Raw genomic sequence first — 21919 nt, 5'->3', positions numbered from 1 at the left:
TGTATCCCGGAATGATCCCAAAGTCAGTTTCTAAATCCCAGAAGGAAAATCAGGTCTGTGGACTTTGACAAATGGAAATTCCACCATCTGATTTCCAATTGAAAACATATGTTTTGGTACTTTTGATCAATGGAAAAACAGCACGCATTCATGGCAGGAGGTGAGTTAGAGGGAGATTGCAGTCACATTTAGTGGATAAAAGAATGTTGATTATATTTAATCTATAAAAATGGATTAAATTGTCAATGGCAACTTTGGGACCGTGACTATTCCACATATTTTATTTGCTCTCTTTAAATCACTCAGTTACTTCCTGGTAAATAGTATTTGAATGATCATTTTCCTGTCGCGTCCAATCAGCGATTGGAGCACTCATTCAGTTCATACACTTTTCAAGTTGCAAAACAGATGAATATACGAATTAGGAGCAGAATTAGGTCATTCAGCCCCTTAAGCCTGCACCGCCATTCAATAAGATCATGGCTGATCTGATTGTGGCTTCAACTCCACATTCCCGATAACCTTTGACTCCCTTGTTAGTCAAGAATATATCTACCTCTGCCCTACAACTATTCATTGACCCTGCCCAACCCTCTGAGGAAAAACAAAATCTTCCAATCTCTGCCTTAAACTGTGCCTCCCCCCCCCCCCCCCCCCCCCCCCCCCCCCACCCAGTTCTCCCCCACAAGCGGAAACATCCTTTCAGCATCCACCTTGTCAGGATCCTAGAGATTTCAATAAGCTCTTCGAAAATAATTCTTTGAGAACTTGCCTACTACAGCACAGATGAAAGAGCTCAGTGATTTAAAGGTTAGAGATGGGAATGTGCAGCGGGACCTGGGTGTCCTTGCGCACCAGTCGCTGAAGGTAAGCATGCAGGTGCAGCAGGCGGTAAAGAAGGCTAATAGTATGTTGGCCTTCATTATGAGAGGTTTTGAGCATAGAAGCAGGGATGTATTGCTGCAATTATACAGGACCTTGGTGAGGCCACACCTGGAGTATTGTGTGCAGTTTTGGTCTCCCTCTCTGAGGAAGGATGTTTTTGCCCTCGAGGGAGTGCAGTGAAGATTTATCAGACTGATTCCAGGGATGGCAGGACTGTCACATGAGGAGAGATTGACTAGGTTAGGATTTTTCTCGCTGGAGTTCAGAAGAATGAGGGGGGAGATCTCATAGAGACTTATAAAATTCTAACAGGACTAGAAAGGGTAGATGCAGGGAAGATGTTGCCAATGATGGATGTGTCTAGACCAGGGTTCAGAGTCTGAGGATTCAGGGTGAACCATTTTGGACAGAGATAAGAAGGCATTGCTTCACCCAAAGAGTGGTGAGCCTGTGGAATTCATTACCACAGGAAGTAGTTGATACTAAACATTGAATATATTCAAGAGACAGCTAAATATAGCACTTGAGGAGAATGGGATCAAAGGCTATGGGGAGAAAACAGGATTGGGCTGTTGAGTTGGTTGATCAGCCGTGATCGTGATGAATGGCGGAGCAGGCTCGAAGGGCCAAAAGGCCTCCTCCTGCTCCTATCTTCTATGCATGTATCTGTGTAAACCTCTACTGTCAGATTTAGTGGAAGATCACATATTTAGTGAATTACAGCATTTAATAACTAATTAGCCACCGCAAACTAAAGTTTAAATCGAAAACAGAATCATTTTGTACAACAATGTATTTTCTATTATTTTCATCAAGGCTGTTGGGTTTAACATATTGCTGTGAAATGGAACTCTTTCATTCTTGTTGAGGTAATTTACTGCTCATCACAGTGAGGGATGTAAAGTGATGGGAAGAGAGCCCATTTGTATTTGGATGATTAGTATCAGCTTCCAACACTCCAATGTCCCATGTAATATAAATGGGATAAATCAAAATACAGCGGATGCTGGAAATCTGAAATAAAGACAGAAAATGCTGGGAAAACTCAGCAGGTCTGGTTGTGTCAGTGGAGAGAGAAACAAGGTTAACAAGCGGACTCGAAACATTAACTCTGTTTCTCTCCCCGCAGATGCTGCCAGACCTGCTGAACTTTTTCAACATTTTCTGTTTTTACATACAATTAAAATAGGATACAGAGTGAAGAGTTTTTAAAAATCTCCCTTTATTTACCTTAATAATGTTCCCTAATGTCAACTCGCATGTGCAATGTTTCCATTTTGCACACCAGCAAGACAAATGTAAAATTAGCACCAGATTTTATGTTGAAGACCCACGCTCTTGATGGTGTGTTTAAATATGCACAAACATATTTTGTGTAGAAGCAGCTGCCAATCGAGAAAGAAGAATGATCCCTGGAATGAAGACCTTGTCGTATGGGGAACGGTTGAGGACTCTGGGTCTGTACTCGTTGGAGTTTAGAAGGATGAGGGGGATCTTATTGAAACTTACAGGATTCTGTGAGGTCTGGATAGAGTGGACGTGGAGAGGATGTTTCCACTAGTAGGAAAACTAGAACCACAGGACACAATCGCAGACTAAAGGGACGATCTTTTAAAACAGAGATGAGGAGGAATTTCTTCAGTCAGAGTGTGGTGAATATGTGGAACTCTTTGCCGCAGAAGGCTGTGGAGGCCAAATCACTGAGAGTCTTTAAGACACAGGTAGGTAGGTTCTTGATTAATAAGGGAATCAGGGGTTATGGGGAAAAGGCATGAGAATGGGGATAAGAAAAATATCAGCCATGATTCAATGGCGGAGCAGACTTGATGGGCTGAGTGGCCTAATTCTGCTCCTATGTCTTATGGTCTTATGTCCTAAGATCTCCATCTCATCTCTTTCGGCTAAGTTTAAACCCAAGTCCTCAAATTCAATCAAATCCCTCTATTCTGTACTTTTCTGCTTGAAATTGCAGTCTTTAAAGATGCAGTATTTTGCTGTATTAATTATTTACCTTATGATATTATTGCAACAAACTTGTTTCAAGTTTTCAGGTCAGCCTCTGTCCAATCTGTAAAACTGTTTGGCTGAGATGAGTTGGCTTGTTAGATCAGTGATGAAGTAGTATCAGTCTGGGGTCAGGTACCTTAAATATTACTAGGCATTTATTGAATTGTTCCTTGCTACATTTCTGCTTTTAATATCCAAAGTTCCTCCCACTACCTTGTAGGATCGACAAAAGAATTTCTTGTGTGCCCTTCTCTACAAAGCATTCCTGACCCCATAAGCATTAGCTAATTTGACTTTAAGAATTTTTAGCAAGTTGTACAATTTTTGGGCAATTGAAGGTTATTTAGGAAACTTTAAATCTTCTAGGATTTGAATCCTTTGTGTTTACTTAATTCTTCGGAAGAACCATGCTATCTAGCCCTCTTGAAAGGTGCAGAGTATGATGCAGTCTCCGATTTCTCATTGGAACCATTTTCTTCTCTGATTTAAGGTTTCCTTTGTTATTCAGCATTATATAGCCAGGGTGCATTTCGTAGGATTAGGAGATCATTGTCTGGATTTCCTCAGTGGGCTATTGGTTGGTCCGCGGAGAGGGGCCAAAGGTTATAGGAGCTTTTAGGAAATTTGGTACCGGATTTGTTTCTTATTTTTTTTTAGGATTACCTTGACAACACAGCTTATCGCGTGTCTGCAGATTACGCATTTATGGTTAAACACATGCCGAACTAGTATTTTTATCCTAATTCTGATAGATCATTAATCAATCATTTCAGAGGTAAATAAGCAACATTTATCCTCAATATGTCTGTCTGGAAATTGGGATTAATTTGTGTACTTTTGTACCATTAATAATTGCTGAATTCAAAGTAACTTTTTAAACAGTTCTTCAGTTTTGTAGGTTTGATGGCTATTAACCAGATAGGATCATTGGTCTCTGAGCTTTTGTAATCCGTTTAGAAATATGAAACATTTAAATCAGTTTCCTGATGGCCATGCTCAATTAACCTACACACTAATAATTATTTGCAAGGGTTTTCATTCATTAACAACATAAGAGAATTGCAACTTTATCATGAGAGAAAAAGATGCTGCATTATTTTAATAATTTCAAAAATACACAGTTACATATTCCTTGAAAGAATATGTGCTACCTTCACAAAGGATTAAAGTTAGTGATATTGTGCTAAAAACGTAGAGAGAATTTGCTGATAAAGTGGATCAGAACTGCTTTTTTATATCTAATTCTCCAGCCCATGAAGCATCGAGACAGAAATACTTTTTGCACATTGTTGAACAAGACGCACTGTGCAAATCCTTAAAAGCGAGGGAGGACTGATTGCGCTCAAAATTCAAAGCCGAAGTATCTGTGCTTGTATAAGCCATTGATTGCAAAAAGGAATAAAACCTTTCTTCAGGGTTTTGTTAATCACTAATTCTATGCAGGTGGTGACTAGAATACTACAGGATCGTGGCTTTCCTCATTACTGCGGGTCAAGGTTAAAAAGTGTGGTGGCACAGTTTAATTAGCAAAGCAACTTAAAGCCCCATAGGAGGTCAACAGCAGCCATGATTGAAAGGTTCTGAGCTTAAGATGTTTTCCTCTAATTTAGTCTATTTTTTCTTCTTTTGTAGGTTGAGGAAGGAGGGAAAGCAGACTTGCTAACTAGCAAACTGCAGGTGGGGGATGAAGTGGTCAATATCAATGATGTGGAACTGAGCGGCTACAGACAAGAGGCCATCACATTGGTGAAAGGCTCCTACAAGACCCTGAAACTGCTCATTCGCAGGTATGAGATGCAATCTAGTCACCTGCAGATACTCTCTGAATCCAATAAAGACAGCTAAAGTAAAACATATGTTGGGGATTCTTGAAATCAGAAACAACAGCAGACACACTGGAGAAACTCTATAAAGGAAGGGAAAATGGTGATGGTTCAGAAATACCTGACATCAGAACCCTGGAATGTCAACAGTCTGCCTCTCTTTACATGAGTTACCAGGCTTGCCTAGTGTGTTCAGCATTTTTAAAATTTCTATTCAATAAAAGCCCTTGCTTACTGAAATCGGTAGAGTCCATCGGAGTACACATCAACTGCTTCCTTTCTGTTTTCAACATTTGATGCAATTTATTTTTGAATCATCTGTATAATTTACAAGCGCAACATCCTCGAAACAGTGACAAAATGTTGCTGGTGGATTAACAAATGTAAATTGCACTTCTTCGAATAGGATAGCGGGTCGAGCAGTTATTCTCTGGGATCGTTCTTTTAATGGATGGAGTTTAAAAAATAATTTTAAAAAAATAAATAAATTTAGATTACCCAATTATTTTTTCCAATTAAGGGGCAATTTAGCATGACCAATCCACCTACTCTGCACATTTTTGGGTTGTGGGGGCGAAACCCACGCAGACACGGGGAGAATGTGCAAACTCCACACAGACAGTGACCCAGAGCCGGGATCGAACCTGGGACCTCAGCGCCGTGAGGCGGTTGTGCTAACCACTAGGCCACCGTGCTGCCCGGATGGAGTTAAAATTAAGAGCTTGGTTAAAAATAAATCAGATTTGGAGGAAGAGTAAAAGAGCAGCAGTAGAATGGGGCCTGTGGAGAAAAGCAACAGCAGAACAGGAACTGGACTTGAGTTGTCTGTTTTGGTGGTTCATCATGATGATGAACTGAAAGTCCCACATTGCAGTCTCCAACTCGCATGGGAGTACAGTGGCCAGATGCCAGTTTAAAATTCAAGTGGTAAGCTGCAAACTGTCAGATTTTAAGATACACTCTGACTGTATGAGGTCTACGCAAGGATAACCTGAATTTATTTAATGCCTTTATCGGAGTAAATCTTTCAAGGGCAGCAGAGCGGCACAGTGGTTTGCACTGCTGCCTCACGGCACCGAGGACCCGGGTTCGATCCCGGCGCATTCTCCCCATGTCTACGTGGGTCTCACCCTCACAACCCAGAACGATATGCAGGGTAGGTGGCTAGGTCATGCTAACTTGACCCTTAAGTGGAAAAAAATAATTGGGTACTTTCAATTTTTAAAAAAAATCTGAGTAAATCTTTCCATGGCACTTCATGTAGGAGCGGTATCAAACACTGAACCAGGGTAAGATGATATTGGGGTAGGTGTCCAGAAAGCTCAAGTCAAAGAGATAGGTTTGAAATAATAACTTCAAGGGAGAGTGATAGGCTGGGAGGTATGGCAGGGAATTCCAAAGATTGGGGCGCAAGTAACTGAAGATACAGTGAGCAATGTTGGTGCAGTCACAGGGATAGAAAGATCTTGGTGGGTTATCGGCCTGAAGGAGTTTACAGAAATGGGAAGGGATAAGGCCAGTGATGGATATGAAAACAAAGGTGACCATTTGAAAATTGAATCATTGCCGGAACAGGAGCCAAGTTAGGTCAATGAGCAAAGAAATGGTGTATCGGCAAGATTTATGGGCATCAGACACTAGCCATGGTGAGGGATGAAGGTGGTGGCTAAGGAATAATAGGGGACCAAAGACAATAACTACTGTCTGCCTAATAGTTTAACGACTTTATGTTCATCCAATGCTGAATGTTGGATGATAAATCAGAGTCGGGTGTAGGTTGAAAGAGGTGGTAATGAGGTTAAGCCGGGTATTATCAGCATACAAGTGGAAGCTGACGTTGCATCAGATGATATGGTGAAGGAAAGACGCGAGTGAGAAATAGATGGATATACAAGCAACTTATAGGAATTTGGATTCTATACTAAACCTCAGAGAATGAAAATTCTTGTCAAGGAATAACCTTATTATTAAAAAGGAGAATCATTAATTTAGAATGCAAACTGACGAGGTTTATTAGGCAACAAAATCAACACTTAGCATTTTGCTACATGAGGAATTGTATGATACGCAGCATGTACTGGACTGTCTTTCCACGGATAAGGGACTTCTGGGATCTGCTCTTCTTGGTTCCTTGAGGCTAGTCTCTTGACGCACTGTGTTGCAAGATAAATTTTTTTAAAAGTCCGTTCTGGGTCATAACCGAGGGGTCGTTCATGCTGGGAACAGCCCCACTATCTAACGGCACTCTTTTTTCGGGCCTCAGCAGGCAACTGTCCGTCGAGGCTGCATTTCCTGCACTGAGGAGCTCTGACGAACGGAGCTCCTCAGTGCAGGAAAGGATCAGGATGCTCCGATCTCTTGCCCCCCATCCCCAATGCGACCCTGGAACAACCAACTCACCTCGTGCCCCCTGCACGTGCTTCATATGGTCAGGGCACCCTCGATCCCCCGCATCAGCAAAATGCTACCTGGGCACCTTGGCACTGAGCCTACCAGCCTGGCAGCGCCACCAGGGTAGTGCCAGGGTGCCAAGTTGGTAGAGCCAAGATGCCCAGGAGGCACTGCCAGGGGGATAGACTGGCATCAGCAGTGCCATGGTGCCATCCCGCCCAGATACCAGCCACCCGGGGGCCTCTAAGTGCCGTTCTGCCTGGTCCCCGTTTGTGGGGAGCAGAGCCGAACTCTGACCGGCTGGGGTCTCCTCGGCGAGGCCGGTAGATCCCGGGAGCCGGTTAAATCTAGCATTGCTATAGTTTTTCAAAATACATTTAGAGTTCCCATTATTTCTGATTCCATTTCAGCGGCAATTTAGCGTGGCCAATCCACTTAACCTGGGTTGTGGGGGTGAAACCACACAGACACATGGAGAATGGGCTAACTCCACACAGACAGTGACTCTGGTCCTCAGCGCCATAGGCAGCAGTGCTAATCACTGCGCCACCGTGCCTTCCCTGGCGTCGGCAGAGTTAAATGAGTTTTTAAACTCGTTTAACTCTGCAAGTCTGAGTCCTGGCCATTGTGGGCGAGGTCTCATGCAATCTCGCAAGATGTAATCACTGTTGGGAACCCTCTCCCAGGATCTGATGGCCATGTCCCACCAGAATTAGGAAGGGACACGGGCAGTAAATCGCGCCCTATATCTTTTGATATCTTAACTTAGTTAACTTAACTGTACATACTGTAGCCATCTGGCATGGCCACGTTCCGATTACAAAATGGACACTTTGCAAAGAATTCAGGGAGAATGGATAATAATGAGAAAGCAAACAGGTGCAATGTTTGTCTGTTGATTGGAGCCGTAGCTCCCAGACAAGACCGATACCGCAAAGCCATTACCATACTGTCCTAGGTGGCCGTTGGTCAATGAGCTAATGAGCCATCTCTGGGGACAAAAAGGTAACATTTAAGTAAACAATACCAAGGCAGACACCCCGGCGCCAGAGGAGACTAGAACAAGCAGGCCAACGGCCACCTAGGACCCGCCCAGCAATCAGGACACCCACCCCTTTATTGGAGGAAATCGATAGGAACGATCAAGAAACGGCCCAATTAATTGGGGCCAAGTTCAAAGTCCGCTCAAAAGCGTGCGAAACCACTTTTGGGTATAAGAAGGATTCCCCACGAGAGACTCGCTCTCTTGGCCTTAGCTCTCAGCGAGGAGAGACCTTCCTAGCAGCTGCACCAGAAGAAGTAAGCCCAAAGTCAACGCACGCTACGAGACAGACGCTCTTATCTGCTATTCCGTACCAGCTCAACCCCAGCAGCCTCAGAACCGGACAACGGCCATTATTCCTCTGACTTAGTGGGCGCCCGAAGCTAAGTATTGGCTTTAGTAGTAGTGATATTTTAGTTGGTAGAGTTTTGTGCACGAGTATATTTGACTGTGTGTGTAAATAAATGAGCATTGATTTCGAACTTACTAACTGGTGTATCGAGTCTTTGATCAGTATTCGGTTTTGAACTTTGTGGCGGTATCAAAAGATACCTGCCGACTCTTGAGCAAACGTAATTAGAATCAAGGAAGGCGACCATATTAACCGCCATAAACAGAGCCAATTAAAGAGAGAACACAATTAGCAACAATACAAATCCCTTGCAGCTTTAAGACTTAACTCTAGTGGATCTTCTCCCTCTCTGGTGAAGGCAGTTTTCTCACAAAGACTATTCACTTTCTCTTAAGGCAATACCTTTAGCCCAAATACTGAACTCTAATACTGATCTGGAGTCTTATAGCAATCCCCAACCTGTAAATAATACCAGTTGGCTGGCAATGTTCCGCACAAGTGTTAACTTCCTAACACGTGTTCCATCATTAACACCTAATTTTCTCTCCCGACAAATGTCCAACACATATCCTGAGACAAATGATGCCCCAGGCAAGTGCAAAAAACTCCAGTGGTGCTTTTCTATTTTGATACCCTTTTGGCAAACAGCTTGTGCAATATCCAGCTGAAGTATATGCACCTGTGTCAACACAAATAACAGCTTCTAACCAAATAGTTGCAGTTCTTGACCAATGGGAAGCGTACCCCTGGTTTCCTCACAAAAATCTAACCTTAACTTGAACTCCTTTGACCAGAGACCCATCTTCAAATTATTCTTCCGGTCGATCAGTATTGCAGCCTTGCCTTCTGTTAGACCCACTGGAGACTAAATAAGCAAAATGTGCCCTAGTTGTAACACCACACATTCTTTCTTAAAGCTCCAGTATTTTGGAACTTAAAGAGATGCTAACTTAGACTTTCTTAACAATATTCCAATAATACTGACAAATTAAGACTTTTCAACGCTGAACTTATGCACCGTACAATTTGATAACTTAAACCGTATCAATTTTGCAATTGTGCCAATGCGGTGAAATTTAACAAACTGTAGACTCATCACATTTTGGAGTTGAAATAACAAACAACAATGAGCTGTAGTTTCGTTAGAAAACTGCCTTCACCAGAGAGGGAGAAGATCCACTAGAGTTAAGTTTAAAAGTATTTCTGAAACTCCTGCATTGTAAAAATACTCAACTGTACATTGGTCTATATGTACAGCACAGACTCTGACAATCGTGTTATGTAAAAGTTCAGAAGCCGGATTCAGCTGCTGATGTAGTCCAGATACTTAGAATCATTAGACTATGGGAAATGACTATGAATGAGTCCACCAGCTATGAATAAAGAGGTATTGATGTATAGGGCCCTGGGAACCAAGGAGAACATTTCCATTTGTGATGTCATAAAATTCAAATTGGCGGGCCGTGGTTAGCATTGCTGCCCCATGGCGCTGATCCCGGCTCTGGGTCACTGTGTGGAGTTTGCACATTCCTCCCGTGTTTGGGTGAGTTTTGCTCCCACAATCCAAAGATGTAGAGGGTAGGTGGATTGGTCACGCTAAATTGCCCCTTAATTGGAAAAAATGAATTGGCTATTCTAAGTTTTTTTTAAAATTCAAATTGGATTTAAATGACTCTTCAATGACGTGACACAAGTAGAATAAAGTTAAAGGATGAAAAATACTTCAATATTTGTGATTCATGATAATCTCATTCAAAACCTTTTTATACCCAATATGAGAACGCTTTACAACTCCACACAAATGGTCTAGACCACCAAGTTGCCTTTTAGGTAGCTCCACATGGGCAGATCAACTGTATTCCCAGCACCTTTTGTGAACACTGATCTTGATGGAAAAATATATAGCATAATAATATTCCGCACTGTGACTCTACAGTAAGGTATAATATAATACATTTTAAAAAGATGCCAGAAGCACTGTTGTATGAGGTGCCAGGGCAGCCCTGCAAACCATGTCCATATGTTTTGGGCATGCCCGCAGCTTAGAGTGTTCTGGCAAGGGTTCGCGAGGGCAATGTCCAAGATGCTTAACACACGGGTGGTGCCGAGTCCAGAGATAGCGATCTTTGGAGTGTCAGAAGACCCGGATGTTCAGGGGGCGAAAGAGGCTGACGTCTTGGCCTTTGCCTCCCTAGTAGCCCGGAGACGGATTTTATTAATGTGGAGGGACTCGAAGCCCCCGAGTGTGGAGACTTGGGGCGAAATTCTCCCATCGAGAGACAAAGTGGCGACGCCGGAGTGAAAACCAGAGTGCTTCACTCCGGCATCGGAGGCCGCTCCTTGCCCCCTGTTCTCCCACCCCCAGGGGGCTAGGAGCGGCGCCGCGTCAATTATGCGCGCTGGGCTTTGGCGGCGCGTAAATGACATCACCCGCGCAGGTTGGCATGGAGGATTGATCTTGCGGGGCGGCGGAGGAAAAGAGTGCGTCCTTTAGAGACGCCGGCCCGCCAATCAGTGGGCACCGATCACAGGCCAGACCCCTACTGAGTGCCCCCCTGGTGCTCGATCCTCCCCCCCCCCCCCCCCCCCAGGCCGCACACGCAGCGTTCACGCGCTGTTCACGCCGGCAGCGACCAGGTGTGGTTGGCGCCAGCGTGAACCCGTTGGATTGGGCAGGCCGCTCGGCCCATCCGGGCCGGAGAATCACCGCTCGCCTGCTACAAACGGCGAGCGGCGATTCTCCGAGCGGCCTGTCGTGAAACGCGGAACGCCGTTTTGGGGGGGATGGGAGAATCGCGTGCGGGTGCCAGGGTGGCCTGGTGGGAGACTCGCCCGGCCCCCCCATGATTCTTCCACCCGGCGTGGGGGTCGGAGAATTGCGCCCTTGGGTTACCGGCATGGCTGGGTTTCTCAGCCTCAAGAAAATAAAGTTTGCCTTAAGAGGGTCTACGATAGTGTTCTCTCGGAGGTGGCAGCCGTTCGTCGACTTCCGCGGGGAAAATTAAAATGTCAGCAGCAACAGCTATCCGTGGCGGGGGGGGGGGGGGTGCGTGTGTGCTTCATTGGGATGGTGTGGGAAGACTGGGTTGCCTGGGGTAAAGTCTAATTGATATTGTATATTCTCTTTTTGCACTATGTTAATGTTCACTCTAGTTTGCTTTGTTATTGTGGTTACTACTGTTTTATTATGAAAAATTCTGCAAAACCTTAATAAAAATACTTTTTAAAAAAAAAATCTTTGCTGCCCTTCCTCACCAACCTGTCGGCACTGAAGGAAAATTGTAGGCGATGGGTTTTAGTGCAATTAATCACCCCTTTCTGGTTATCACCTTAACAATGGGATCCATTGCTCAGCATTAACCTCATAAATTGCAGCAAAACAAACATACCAGTTTTATTTTTTTAAACTGAATTGACCAATAAATTTGTTTGAACATGGGATTATTGTGCAGTCCATCCCGCAAACTGTGACACTGATCCTAGCAACCAATAAATCTAATGGAATTGGAGCGAAATTTCTTTACTCAAATAGTAATGATGATATGGAACTTATTGCCATGAGGAAGTAGCTGAGGTGAATAGAACAGATATGTTTAGGGTCAAGCTGGATAAGCACATGAGGGAAAGGAGTAAATGGATATTGGGTTAGACCAAAAGCTGTGGGAGGAAGGAGACTTGTTGTAGAGCATGAATATCAGCATGGACCACTTGGACCTTATGACCTCTTTCCATGTTGTAACTTTGATGCAATTCTCAGCAACATTTTGGGTGTATTTACACTACAGGTGAAATCTGCAGCAGGTGGATTTTAAATTAGAAATTACAGCACAGAAACACCGTTCAGCCCCATTGGTTCATGCTGGCATTTATTCTCCACTTCTACTTCATCCAACCTCTCTTTATCCAACCGTATAAATAAAGCAAATAACCTTTATTGTCACAAGTAGGCTTACATTAACACTGCAATGAAGTTACTGTGAAAGGCCCCGAGTCACCACATTCCGGCACCTGTTCGGATATATTGAGGGAGAATTCAGAATTCTCAGCTGGTACGGGAATTGAACCCGCGCTGCTGGCCTTGTTCTGTATCACAAGCCAGCTGTATAGCCCACTGAGCTAAACCAACCCTATCAACAAATCCTTCTATTTCTTACCCTTCATGTGTTAATTTAGCTTCCCTTTAAATTCCTTCAGGTTATTAAATGCCTCTATGTTCACCAATATCTCCTTGTTATTAAACACGCCCATGTTTGCCAATATGTCCATGTTATTAAACACCTCCCTGTTCATCAGTATCTCCGTTGTATTGTGAGGCAAGCGAGGAGGCAGTGTTTAATCACAACAGTGATTTGTTTAACTAAGAACAACTATATATATAGAGCAGTTCAACCACTGCACAGGTCCTGTTTTCATGACTCTGACCAAACCCCCAACAGCCAATCCATGCCTAAACAGGATAAAGGATCTCAGGTGCACTAAGATGCCTTCCAGTTAAAGTCTTTCAGAGTTCAAATTTGGTTTTGATTGAAGTTGTAAACATGCTGTCTTCCAGTTTTCAAATAAATGAATTCACACATATTGACCTACCTTTACCTACAAACGGCCCATCCCTCAAGTCTGTTCGTGTCCCCTGCAGTCCTTCAATTTGCCAAAACCTAACCCTCTCCCCATCCCTCAAATTTGGCAGTTTCAGCAAATGCCCATTCTTACCTGAATTCCTAAATCCAGGGTATTTGGGCAGTTGAGCATCGTTCAATTGCTTGGCAAGGAACATGAATAATGGTGATCTAATTGGAACCTTTGCGTTTTCAGTCCAACCTTAAATCACACCAATTGCTTTGTCATTTGGTTGTATCGAGAAGCCCAACTTATCGTTGAGAACGCTGAGTCACTGATACAGCAGATGAAAGCTGAAAGCTCGACAATACCCAAGGACCCAATCCACGTAACCTCAGATCAACAGAAAACAATCAACAGAAAACAATGAGCAAGTTGATTCAGTTGTCATATTATCAGACAGTTTTTCTTCGCCTGCACCTTTGTTTTGTGAAAAAATACAAGCTGCTTCAATGTCCTAAGTTAAAAGCTATTGCACAGCTCTATAACCGCGAGATTGACTTCCTACTGAAGGACAGGTCTGAGGCGTTCAAGTCAGGCGACCCTGAACTATACAAGAGATCCAGGTACGACCTCCGCAAAGCCATCCGAGATGCCAAGAGAGACTATCTGATCAAGCTAGAGTCACAGACTAGCGTTACAGACTCTCGGTGGTTGTGGCAAGACCTAAACAACATAACAGACTACAAAGCGAAGCCAAGCAGTATCTCCAGCAGCTGCGCATCCTTCCCCAATGAACTCAATGCATTCTATGCTCGGTTCGAGCAGGAAACCAACAATCCTCTGTCAAGTGCTCCAGCAGCCCATAACAGATCCATACCCACCATCACAGCTTCCGAAGTCAGATCGGCTTTCTGAAAGTGAACCCTCGGGAGGCAACGGGTCCGGACTGGATCCCTGGTCGTGCACTAAGAGCCTGCATGGACCAGCTGGCAGATGTGTTTGCGGACACCTTTAACCTGCCCCTACTCTGCTCCGAAGTCCCCACCTGCTTCAAGAAGACCACGATCATACCGATGCGAAAGAAAAACCAGGCAACGAAAGTGTTCTTCAAACTCGGGGGCGCGACCCATGGGTGGGTCGCGGGCGGGTGTCGGGAGGGTCGCGGAGCCGTCCTTCACTGCACTCCCGATCGCGCAAATCCCCGCGCAGCAGCCAGCTTTTAATAACGCCAGCTCCAGCGGCCATTAAAATGGCCGCAAACATGTAAGAAAAATTTGGCCGCACTGCGCGTGTGCGCCCGATCATCGGTGTGCATGCGCAGTGCGGCTGCTATTTTTTTAAACAGTCGCAGCTTAGTCGCTCACTTGTGCATGCACAATTTATCATTTTACTTCATTGTTCCTTGATTACCTGGAGTAATTTTAAAAGGTGCAATGAAGTAAGTAGTTTATGTGTGTAATGTACCTGTCTCCATTTATATGAGAATAAAAGGAATGCAAGTCATGATTAGTCATACTCATTCTTGCATTACCTTTTCACAATGGTATTTCCATGTTCATCTGTGTACTATTCCTTTGTAACTTTTTTAGACATTTATTTTATTAATTTTATTTTTAATTTTTTTAACAAGTTCGGGGGGTTTTAGTTAATAAAATTTTACAGAAGAAATGCAGAACTTTGGACAGATGGAGACTCCATACTTTCCGACACCGGAAGGCTTCACCTTCATCCAACAGGTTGCATTGGAGGAGCGTGTACGAGAGCTAAAGGGACCGAAAACCATTTCCTCCATTCTTATCAGCAGCAAACAAGGTAAGAGAAAATGGTGTGTCACTCAGGTCGGCCGGCCGGCGTGGGTCCCGAAGGTTGGCCGGTTGGTAAAAATGGGTCCCTGGAAAAAAAGTTTGAAGAACACTGCCTTAATGACTACTGTCCGGTAGCCCTGACTTCAGTCGTAATGAAGTGCTTCGAGAGGTTGGTCATGAAGCGCATCACCTCCATACTCCCAGAATGCCTTGATCCACTGCAATTCGCATACTGCCGCAACCGGTCCACAGCAGACTCCATCTCCCTGGCCCTACACTCATCCCGAGAGCACCTCGACAACAAGGACTCCTACATCAGACTCCTATTTATTGACTACAGCTCCGTCTTCAACACCATAATCCCAGCCAAGCTCATATCAAAGGTCCAAAACCTAGGACTTGATTCCTCACTCTGCAACTGGATCCTTGACTTTCTGACCCACAGACCACAATCAGTAAGAATAAACAATAACACCTCCTCCACAATAGTCCTCAATACCGGTGCCCCGCAAGGCTGCATACTTAGCCCCCTGCTATATTCCCTGTACACACACGACTGCATGGCAAAATTTGGTTCCATCTCTATCTACAAGTTTGCTGACGATACAACCATAGTGGGCTGGATCTTGAATAACGACGAGTCAGAATACAGGAGGGAGATTGAGAATGTAGTAGAGTGGTGCAGTGGCAATAATCTCTCCCTCAATGCCAGCAAAACTAAAGAGCTGGTCATTGACTTCAGAAAGCAAAGTACTGTGCACACCCCTGTCAGCATCAACGGGGCCGAGGTGGAGATGGTTAGCAGTTTTAAATTCCTAGGGATCTCCAAATTCGGCATCTCCAAAAATCTGTCCTGGTCCACCCATGTCGACGCTCCCACCAAGAAAGTACAACAGCACCTATACTTCCTCCGGAAACTAAGGAAATTCGGCATGTCCACATTAACCAGTACCAACTTTTACAGGTGCACTACAGAAACATCCTATCTGGCTGCATCACAACCTGGTATGGCAACTGCTGAGCCCAAGATCGCAAGAAATTTCAGGGAGTCGTGAACACAGCCCAGCCCATCACACAAACCTGCCTTCCATCTATTGACTCCATCTACACCTCCCGCTGCCTGGGGAAAGCGGGCAGCATAATCAAAGACCCCTCCCACCCAGCTTACTCACTCTTCCAACTTCTTCCATCGGGCAGGAGATACAGAAGTCTGAGAACATGCACGAACAGACTCAAAAACAGTTTTTGCCCCCCTGTTACCAGAGTCCTAAACGACTCTCTTATGGACTGACCTCGTTAACCCTACACCCCTGTATGCTCCACTCGATGCCGGCGTTATCTAGTTACATTGTGTTCTTCTATTATGTATTTTCTTTTATTTCCTTTTCTTTTCATGTATTCAATGATCTGTGGAGCTGCTCACAGAAAAATACTTTTCACTCCACCTTGGTACATGTGACAATAAACAAATCCAAACAAATAAAACATCTTTTAAGATGAGTGAGCAGGAATCTTGATAGCTTCACAGTGGAGCTACATAGTGGATCTTCATTAGAAGTTAAAAGAAAATGACTGCGGATGCTGGAATCTGAAACAAAAACAGAAAATACTGGACAATCTCAGCAGGTGTGACACCCTCTGCGGAGCGAGAAGGGAACTAACGTTTCGAGTCTAGATTGACTCTTTGACATCTTGGTATTTTAGCACATATATTTCCTGTGTTAAAGTCTTTTGGTGTCTAGTTTCATTTTTATGTCCAAAGTTTTTACATCCAAATATATTGCTCTAAAGATTTTGATGTTTGAATGAGAATTCCAATTGAATCACTTCCTGTGGCAATAGGGAAATTGCTTAGCTGAATGATTTTGACGCTCAGCCAGTGACTGATGGATGTGTGTCTGGTACAATACACAGTTTGCCTGGATCTTTAAAGGTCAGCCTGCCTACTTAAATGCGGGCTGCACTCATCGAACAGAAGGAGCTACAAATGTTTCCGTTTAGTTGAAAGGAAAAGCTCAGCAATTGGTGCAACGGGCAAGAGAGAGGGCTCCGAGGTATTCAGCTGTGACTCTGGAAAAGTCAGTGATGGTGGTGTAAAGGAGCAAAGATGCCATGTATCTACAGGATCAAGGAGGCCCTCAGGACGCATCCTGACAGGGACTGGGAGCATCTGGCCAGGGAAGGCAATACCTAGAGTCAGTCCCCAGGAACTTGGCTGCAGTGCCAGAAGACATTCAGTGACCTCATACAGAAGGTCAAGGTAAGTAAATGAATTTTCACATGTCATCTACCGACCATATACCACACTGCCATCATTCACCCAAGAGCAGTCTCTACCAATCAGAATTTATACCTAACATCCAACATCCAATTTGTGTACAGCAAGTTTCCACAAACAATAATCTGGTTTTTGCAATGTTAATTGATGGATAGCTATCAAGTTCCATTTAGATAATTAATGTGTAATTTATTAGAATCGCAGAATTGTTACAATACAGGAGGAGGCCATTTGATCTGTTGTGTCTGCACCAGCTCTCTGGATGAGCAGCTCACCTAGTGCTGTAACCTTGCATGTTTTTCCTTTTCCGATAACAGTCTAATTTCCTTCTGAAAGCTTCAGTTGAACTTGCCTCCATCACGCTCTCAGGCAGCGTTTTCCAAACCCTAACCTCTTATTGTGTAAAACAGTTTCTCCTCAAATCACTTTTGCTCCTTTTACTAATTGCTTTAAATCTCTGTCCTCTGGTGGCACGGTGGTGCAGTGGTTAGCGCTGCTGCCTCACGGCGCCGAGGACCCGGGTTCGATCACGGCCCCAGGTCACTGTCCGTGTGGAGTTTGCACAGTCTCCCCATATCTGGGTGGGTCTCGCCCCCACAACCCAAAGATGTGCAGGGTGGGTGGATTGGTCACGCTAAATTGCCTCTTATTTGGAAAATAAAAGAATTGGGCACTTAAATGTTTTTTTTAATTAAATCTCTGTCCTCTTGTTCTCGATCTTTTCACAAGTGGGAACAGTTTCTCTCTATCTCCTCTGTCCAGACAGCTCGCGATTGTGAATGCCTCCATCAAATCTCCCCTCAGCCTTCTTTTCTCCAAGGAAAACAGTCCTTTTTTAAAAATAAGTTTAGAGTACACAATTGCTTTTTTCTAATTAAGAGGACCAGCGATGCAACCCCAACAAACTGGAGAACAGGCCATCCTAGACTGGGTATTGTGTGATGAGGAAAGAATAATTGGCAATCGAGACCTCTTAGGGATGAGCGACAAGATGGAGAGTGATGTAGTTGACTCAGAGACTAGGGTCCTGAATCTTAATAAAGGAAAGTAAAATGGTCTGTGGCACGAGTTGGCTATGGTGGATTGGAAACACTACTTAAAGGGATGACGATAAATAGGAAATGGCAAACGTTCGAAGAGCACATGGGTGAACTGCAGCAATCGTTTATTCCTGACTTGCACAAAAGTAAAATAGGAAAGATGGCCAAACCATGGCTTACGAGGACAAGTAGAAATAGCATCAGTTCCAAGGCAGAGGCATACAAATTAGGCAGGAAAAAAAGCAGACCTGAGGATTGGGGGCAGTTTAGAATTCAGCAAAGGAGGACAAAAGGATTGATTAAGAAAGGGGAAAATAGAGTATGAGAGTCGGCTCACGGGAAACTTCCAAAACCAGCTGTAAAAGTTTCCATGAGTATGTTAATTGAAAAAGATTAGTGAAGACAAATATAAATCCCTTACAGTCAGAAACAGGGGAATTTATAATAAGGTAACAAAGAAATGGCTGACCAAATAAAGACATACACTGGTTCTGTCTTCACAAAGCAGAACACAAGTAACATACCAGAAATGTTAGGGAACACAGGGTTTAGTGAGAGTGAGGAACTGAAGGAAATCAGTATTAGTCCGGAAATGGTGTTGGGGAAATTGATGGGATTGAAGGCTGATAAATCCCCAGGGCCTAATAATCTACATCACAGAGTACTTAAGGAAGTGGCTCTAGAAAAATATTATGCATTGGTGGTCATCTTTCAAGGTGTTATAGACCCTGGGACAGTTCATACAGGTTGGAGGTTGCTAATGTAACCCCACTATTTAAAAAGTGAGGTAAAGAGAAAATAGGGAATAATAGACTAGTCAAACTGACGTTGGTAGAGGAGAAAATTCTAAACGTCCATTATCAAAGATTTAGAGCACAGCACTTGAAAAACAGTGGCAGAATCAAAGAGAGTCAGCATGGATTTACAAATCATACTGGACAAATCTACTGCTGGAAGTCTTTGAGGGTGTAACTAGTAGAGTTGATGAGGGGGAGCTAATGGATGTGATTTATTTGAACTTTCAGAAGGATTTTGATAAAGCCCCCACATAAAAGATTAGCGTGTAAAATGAAAGGGCATGCGATTGAGGGTAATGTATTGAGATGGACAGAAACTAGTTGGCGGACAGGAAACAAACAGTTGGAATAAACAGGTCTTTTTCCGAATGGCAGGTAGTTTCTAGTGGAGCATGGCAAGGATCAGTGCTAGGACCCCAGCTATTCACAATATATATCAATGATTTAGATGAGGGAATTAAATGTAATATCCCCAAATTTGGAGATGACACAAAGCTGAGTGGGAGGGCGATTTGTGAGGAGGATACAGAGATGCTGCAGTGTGATTTGGACAAGCTGCGTGAGTGAGCAAATGCATGGCAGATCAGTATAATGTGGATAAATGTGAGGTTATCCACTTTGGTAGCAAAAACAGGAAGGCAGTTTATTATCTCCATGGCCATAAATTAAGAGAGGGGAATGTGTAACGAATGACACCTGGGTGTCCTAGCTCACAAGTCGCTAAAGGTAAGTATACAGGTGTAGCAGGTGGTAAAGAAGCAAATGTTATGTTGACCTTCATAGCGAGAGAATTCGACTAAAGGAGCAGGGATGTCTTGCTGCAGTTGTACAGGGCCTTGGTAAGGCCATACCTGGAATATTGTTTGCTGTTTGGTCTCCTTACCTGAGGAAGGATAATCTTTCTACAGAGGGTGTGCAGTGAAGATTTACCAGACTGATTCCTGGGATTGCTGGACTGAGGTACGATGAGAGATTGAATCAGTTAGAAATATATTCGCTGGAGTTCAGAAGAATGAAACCTATAGAATTCTAAACGGACTAGACAGGATAGATTCAGGAAGGATGTTCTCAATTGTGGGTGTGTCCAGAATCAGGGGTCAGTGTAAGGATACAGGGTAAACGTTTTAGGACTGAGATGAGGATAAATTTCTTTACCCAGAGTGGTGAGCTTGTGGAATTTGCTGCCGCAGAAAGCAGGTGAGGCCAAAACATTGTATATTTTCAAGAAGGAGTTAGATATAGCTCTTGTGGCTAAAGGGATGACAGGATATGGGGGGAAAAGTGGAATCAGTCACGATCATATTGCATGATGGAGCACGGTGAGGGGCCGAATGGTCTACTCCTGCTCCTATTTTTTATGTTTCTGTGTTTTTTTCAGAACTATTAACATTGTTCTGGCATTGCTATAACACTTGTTTCTTTTACATTTGTGTCCAGTTTAATGAAGCAGATTAAATTAGCATTTAATAAATGACTGTTTCTAGGATGTTAACTTCAGCAATTTAAAATGCAGCGGGATTGTAATCCTGCCAGTCCAGACAGTCCAATTTGGAGTATTGTTTTATATTAAGTCTCGGAATGTAAAGGTGGAGACCTGTATTGACAAAGAACTGAGCAACCTGTGAATAGACCATAGGCTATGCCTTTTCAGGTCAGCTTCATTTCTATTAATGAATAACCATTAAATTGGTATGGGGAAAGTTGTAAAGTAATCATTAGTCAATTGAATAGGATCAGGTTTCCAAAGAAATACAATTGACCATACTGACCTTGATAATTTGGTACAGAGAATGTGTCCAAAATATCATTAAAATAGTGTAAAGTTTTTTTATTTAACATTTTTTAAGTGCAGTAGTTAATCAGAGCACATTTTATAGATGTCTTTATTTTTCAACACAAAGCAAACCAAAATTATAGCATGGGGAGCTGAGAAGGTCTTCATAGTGTGACTTGACCTCTCAAGTTACCACTGCACTGAAATCAGTTTGCAGGAAGTAAACATCCAGAATAGGAACACTAATATTCGGACACACCTTTTGACCAAATTGAATGAATTAAAATTGTGAGTGACTATTACTACACCATTTTCCCACACTCTGGCAGATATTTCTCTTTTAAAGAGTTTGTTTTTTTAACCAGTTTCATTGCTGAACTCATGAAATTACCGTGATCTATGAAAAGGTTTAAGCTTCCTCCCAGATAGCATGGCCAAGTCTGTTTTATTCAGTTAAGACCTATCATCTGTTTAGTGTGCAGTATAATCATTCTAGCCTACAAAGGAGCCAAACAGGATGTGAATGCTTTAATGATGGTCAAAGTACGTTTCGGTTTATTGTTGGATCATTCACTATGTGGAAAGTCTCCAGTAAGCTCTGAGGTGAGGGATTGTAAAACAATGGAAGCCATAACGGGGGAGTGAATTTAGTTAATATGGACAATAACCACAACGTTAACAGGAAGCAGAGGTGAGCTGCCCAAAATGAAATGCTGACTTGCACTTTCTGATCATTTAAAAGATGATAGCTAGGATGAAATTATTTTAAATACCTGCAAGGCCTTGCAACCTGCAGCAAGTGTTAAAATACAGAAAAATCTACATTACTAAGAGTTTAATTGAATCGGTGTGTACAGACATAGAATATGTATAATAAAACAACTTAAGCGTTTACTGAAAAATATATCGCTGAATGACATTGGTCATGTAATTGAGAAAGGTTAGTGAGTTATACATGTTTATTGTTTGCCAATGAGTTCTTCTGTGTAGCTATTGATGCAGCATTTTCTCTGATAATACCTATCCTTTGAAGTAGCCTTATCAAGTTTAAGAGAAATAGATTATTTTGTTTTACAGGCAGTTGCAAAGGCAGCTGCATGGGGTAAATTCCACTGTCGGTTCACTGTGATACAGTGCGATAAAAGTTGACGATGTCAGTGGTAAA

General features: G+C 43.2%; 1 protein-coding gene across 3 annotated transcripts in view; it reads left to right on the top strand.

Annotated features, from left to right (window-relative positions):
* shroom3 (shroom family member 3) overlaps positions 1-21919 on the top strand; it is a 547942-nt gene that overhangs the window by 274905 nt on the left and 251118 nt on the right. For all 3 annotated transcript variants that reach the window (XM_038791699.1, XM_038791697.1, XM_038791701.1), the window contains exon 2: positions 4525-4679. In XM_038791699.1, coding sequence (XP_038647627.1) covers positions 4525-4679 — 155 coding nt within the window. The remainder of the gene's footprint in view (positions 1-4524; positions 4680-21919) is intronic.

This window comes from Scyliorhinus canicula, chromosome 3, assembly GCF_902713615.1.
Source record: "Scyliorhinus canicula chromosome 3, sScyCan1.1, whole genome shotgun sequence".
NCBI lineage: Eukaryota > Metazoa > Chordata > Chondrichthyes > Carcharhiniformes > Scyliorhinidae > Scyliorhinus > Scyliorhinus canicula.
The sequence above is the reverse complement of the archived record's forward strand: the minus strand, read 5'-3'. Positions and strand labels throughout refer to the sequence as shown.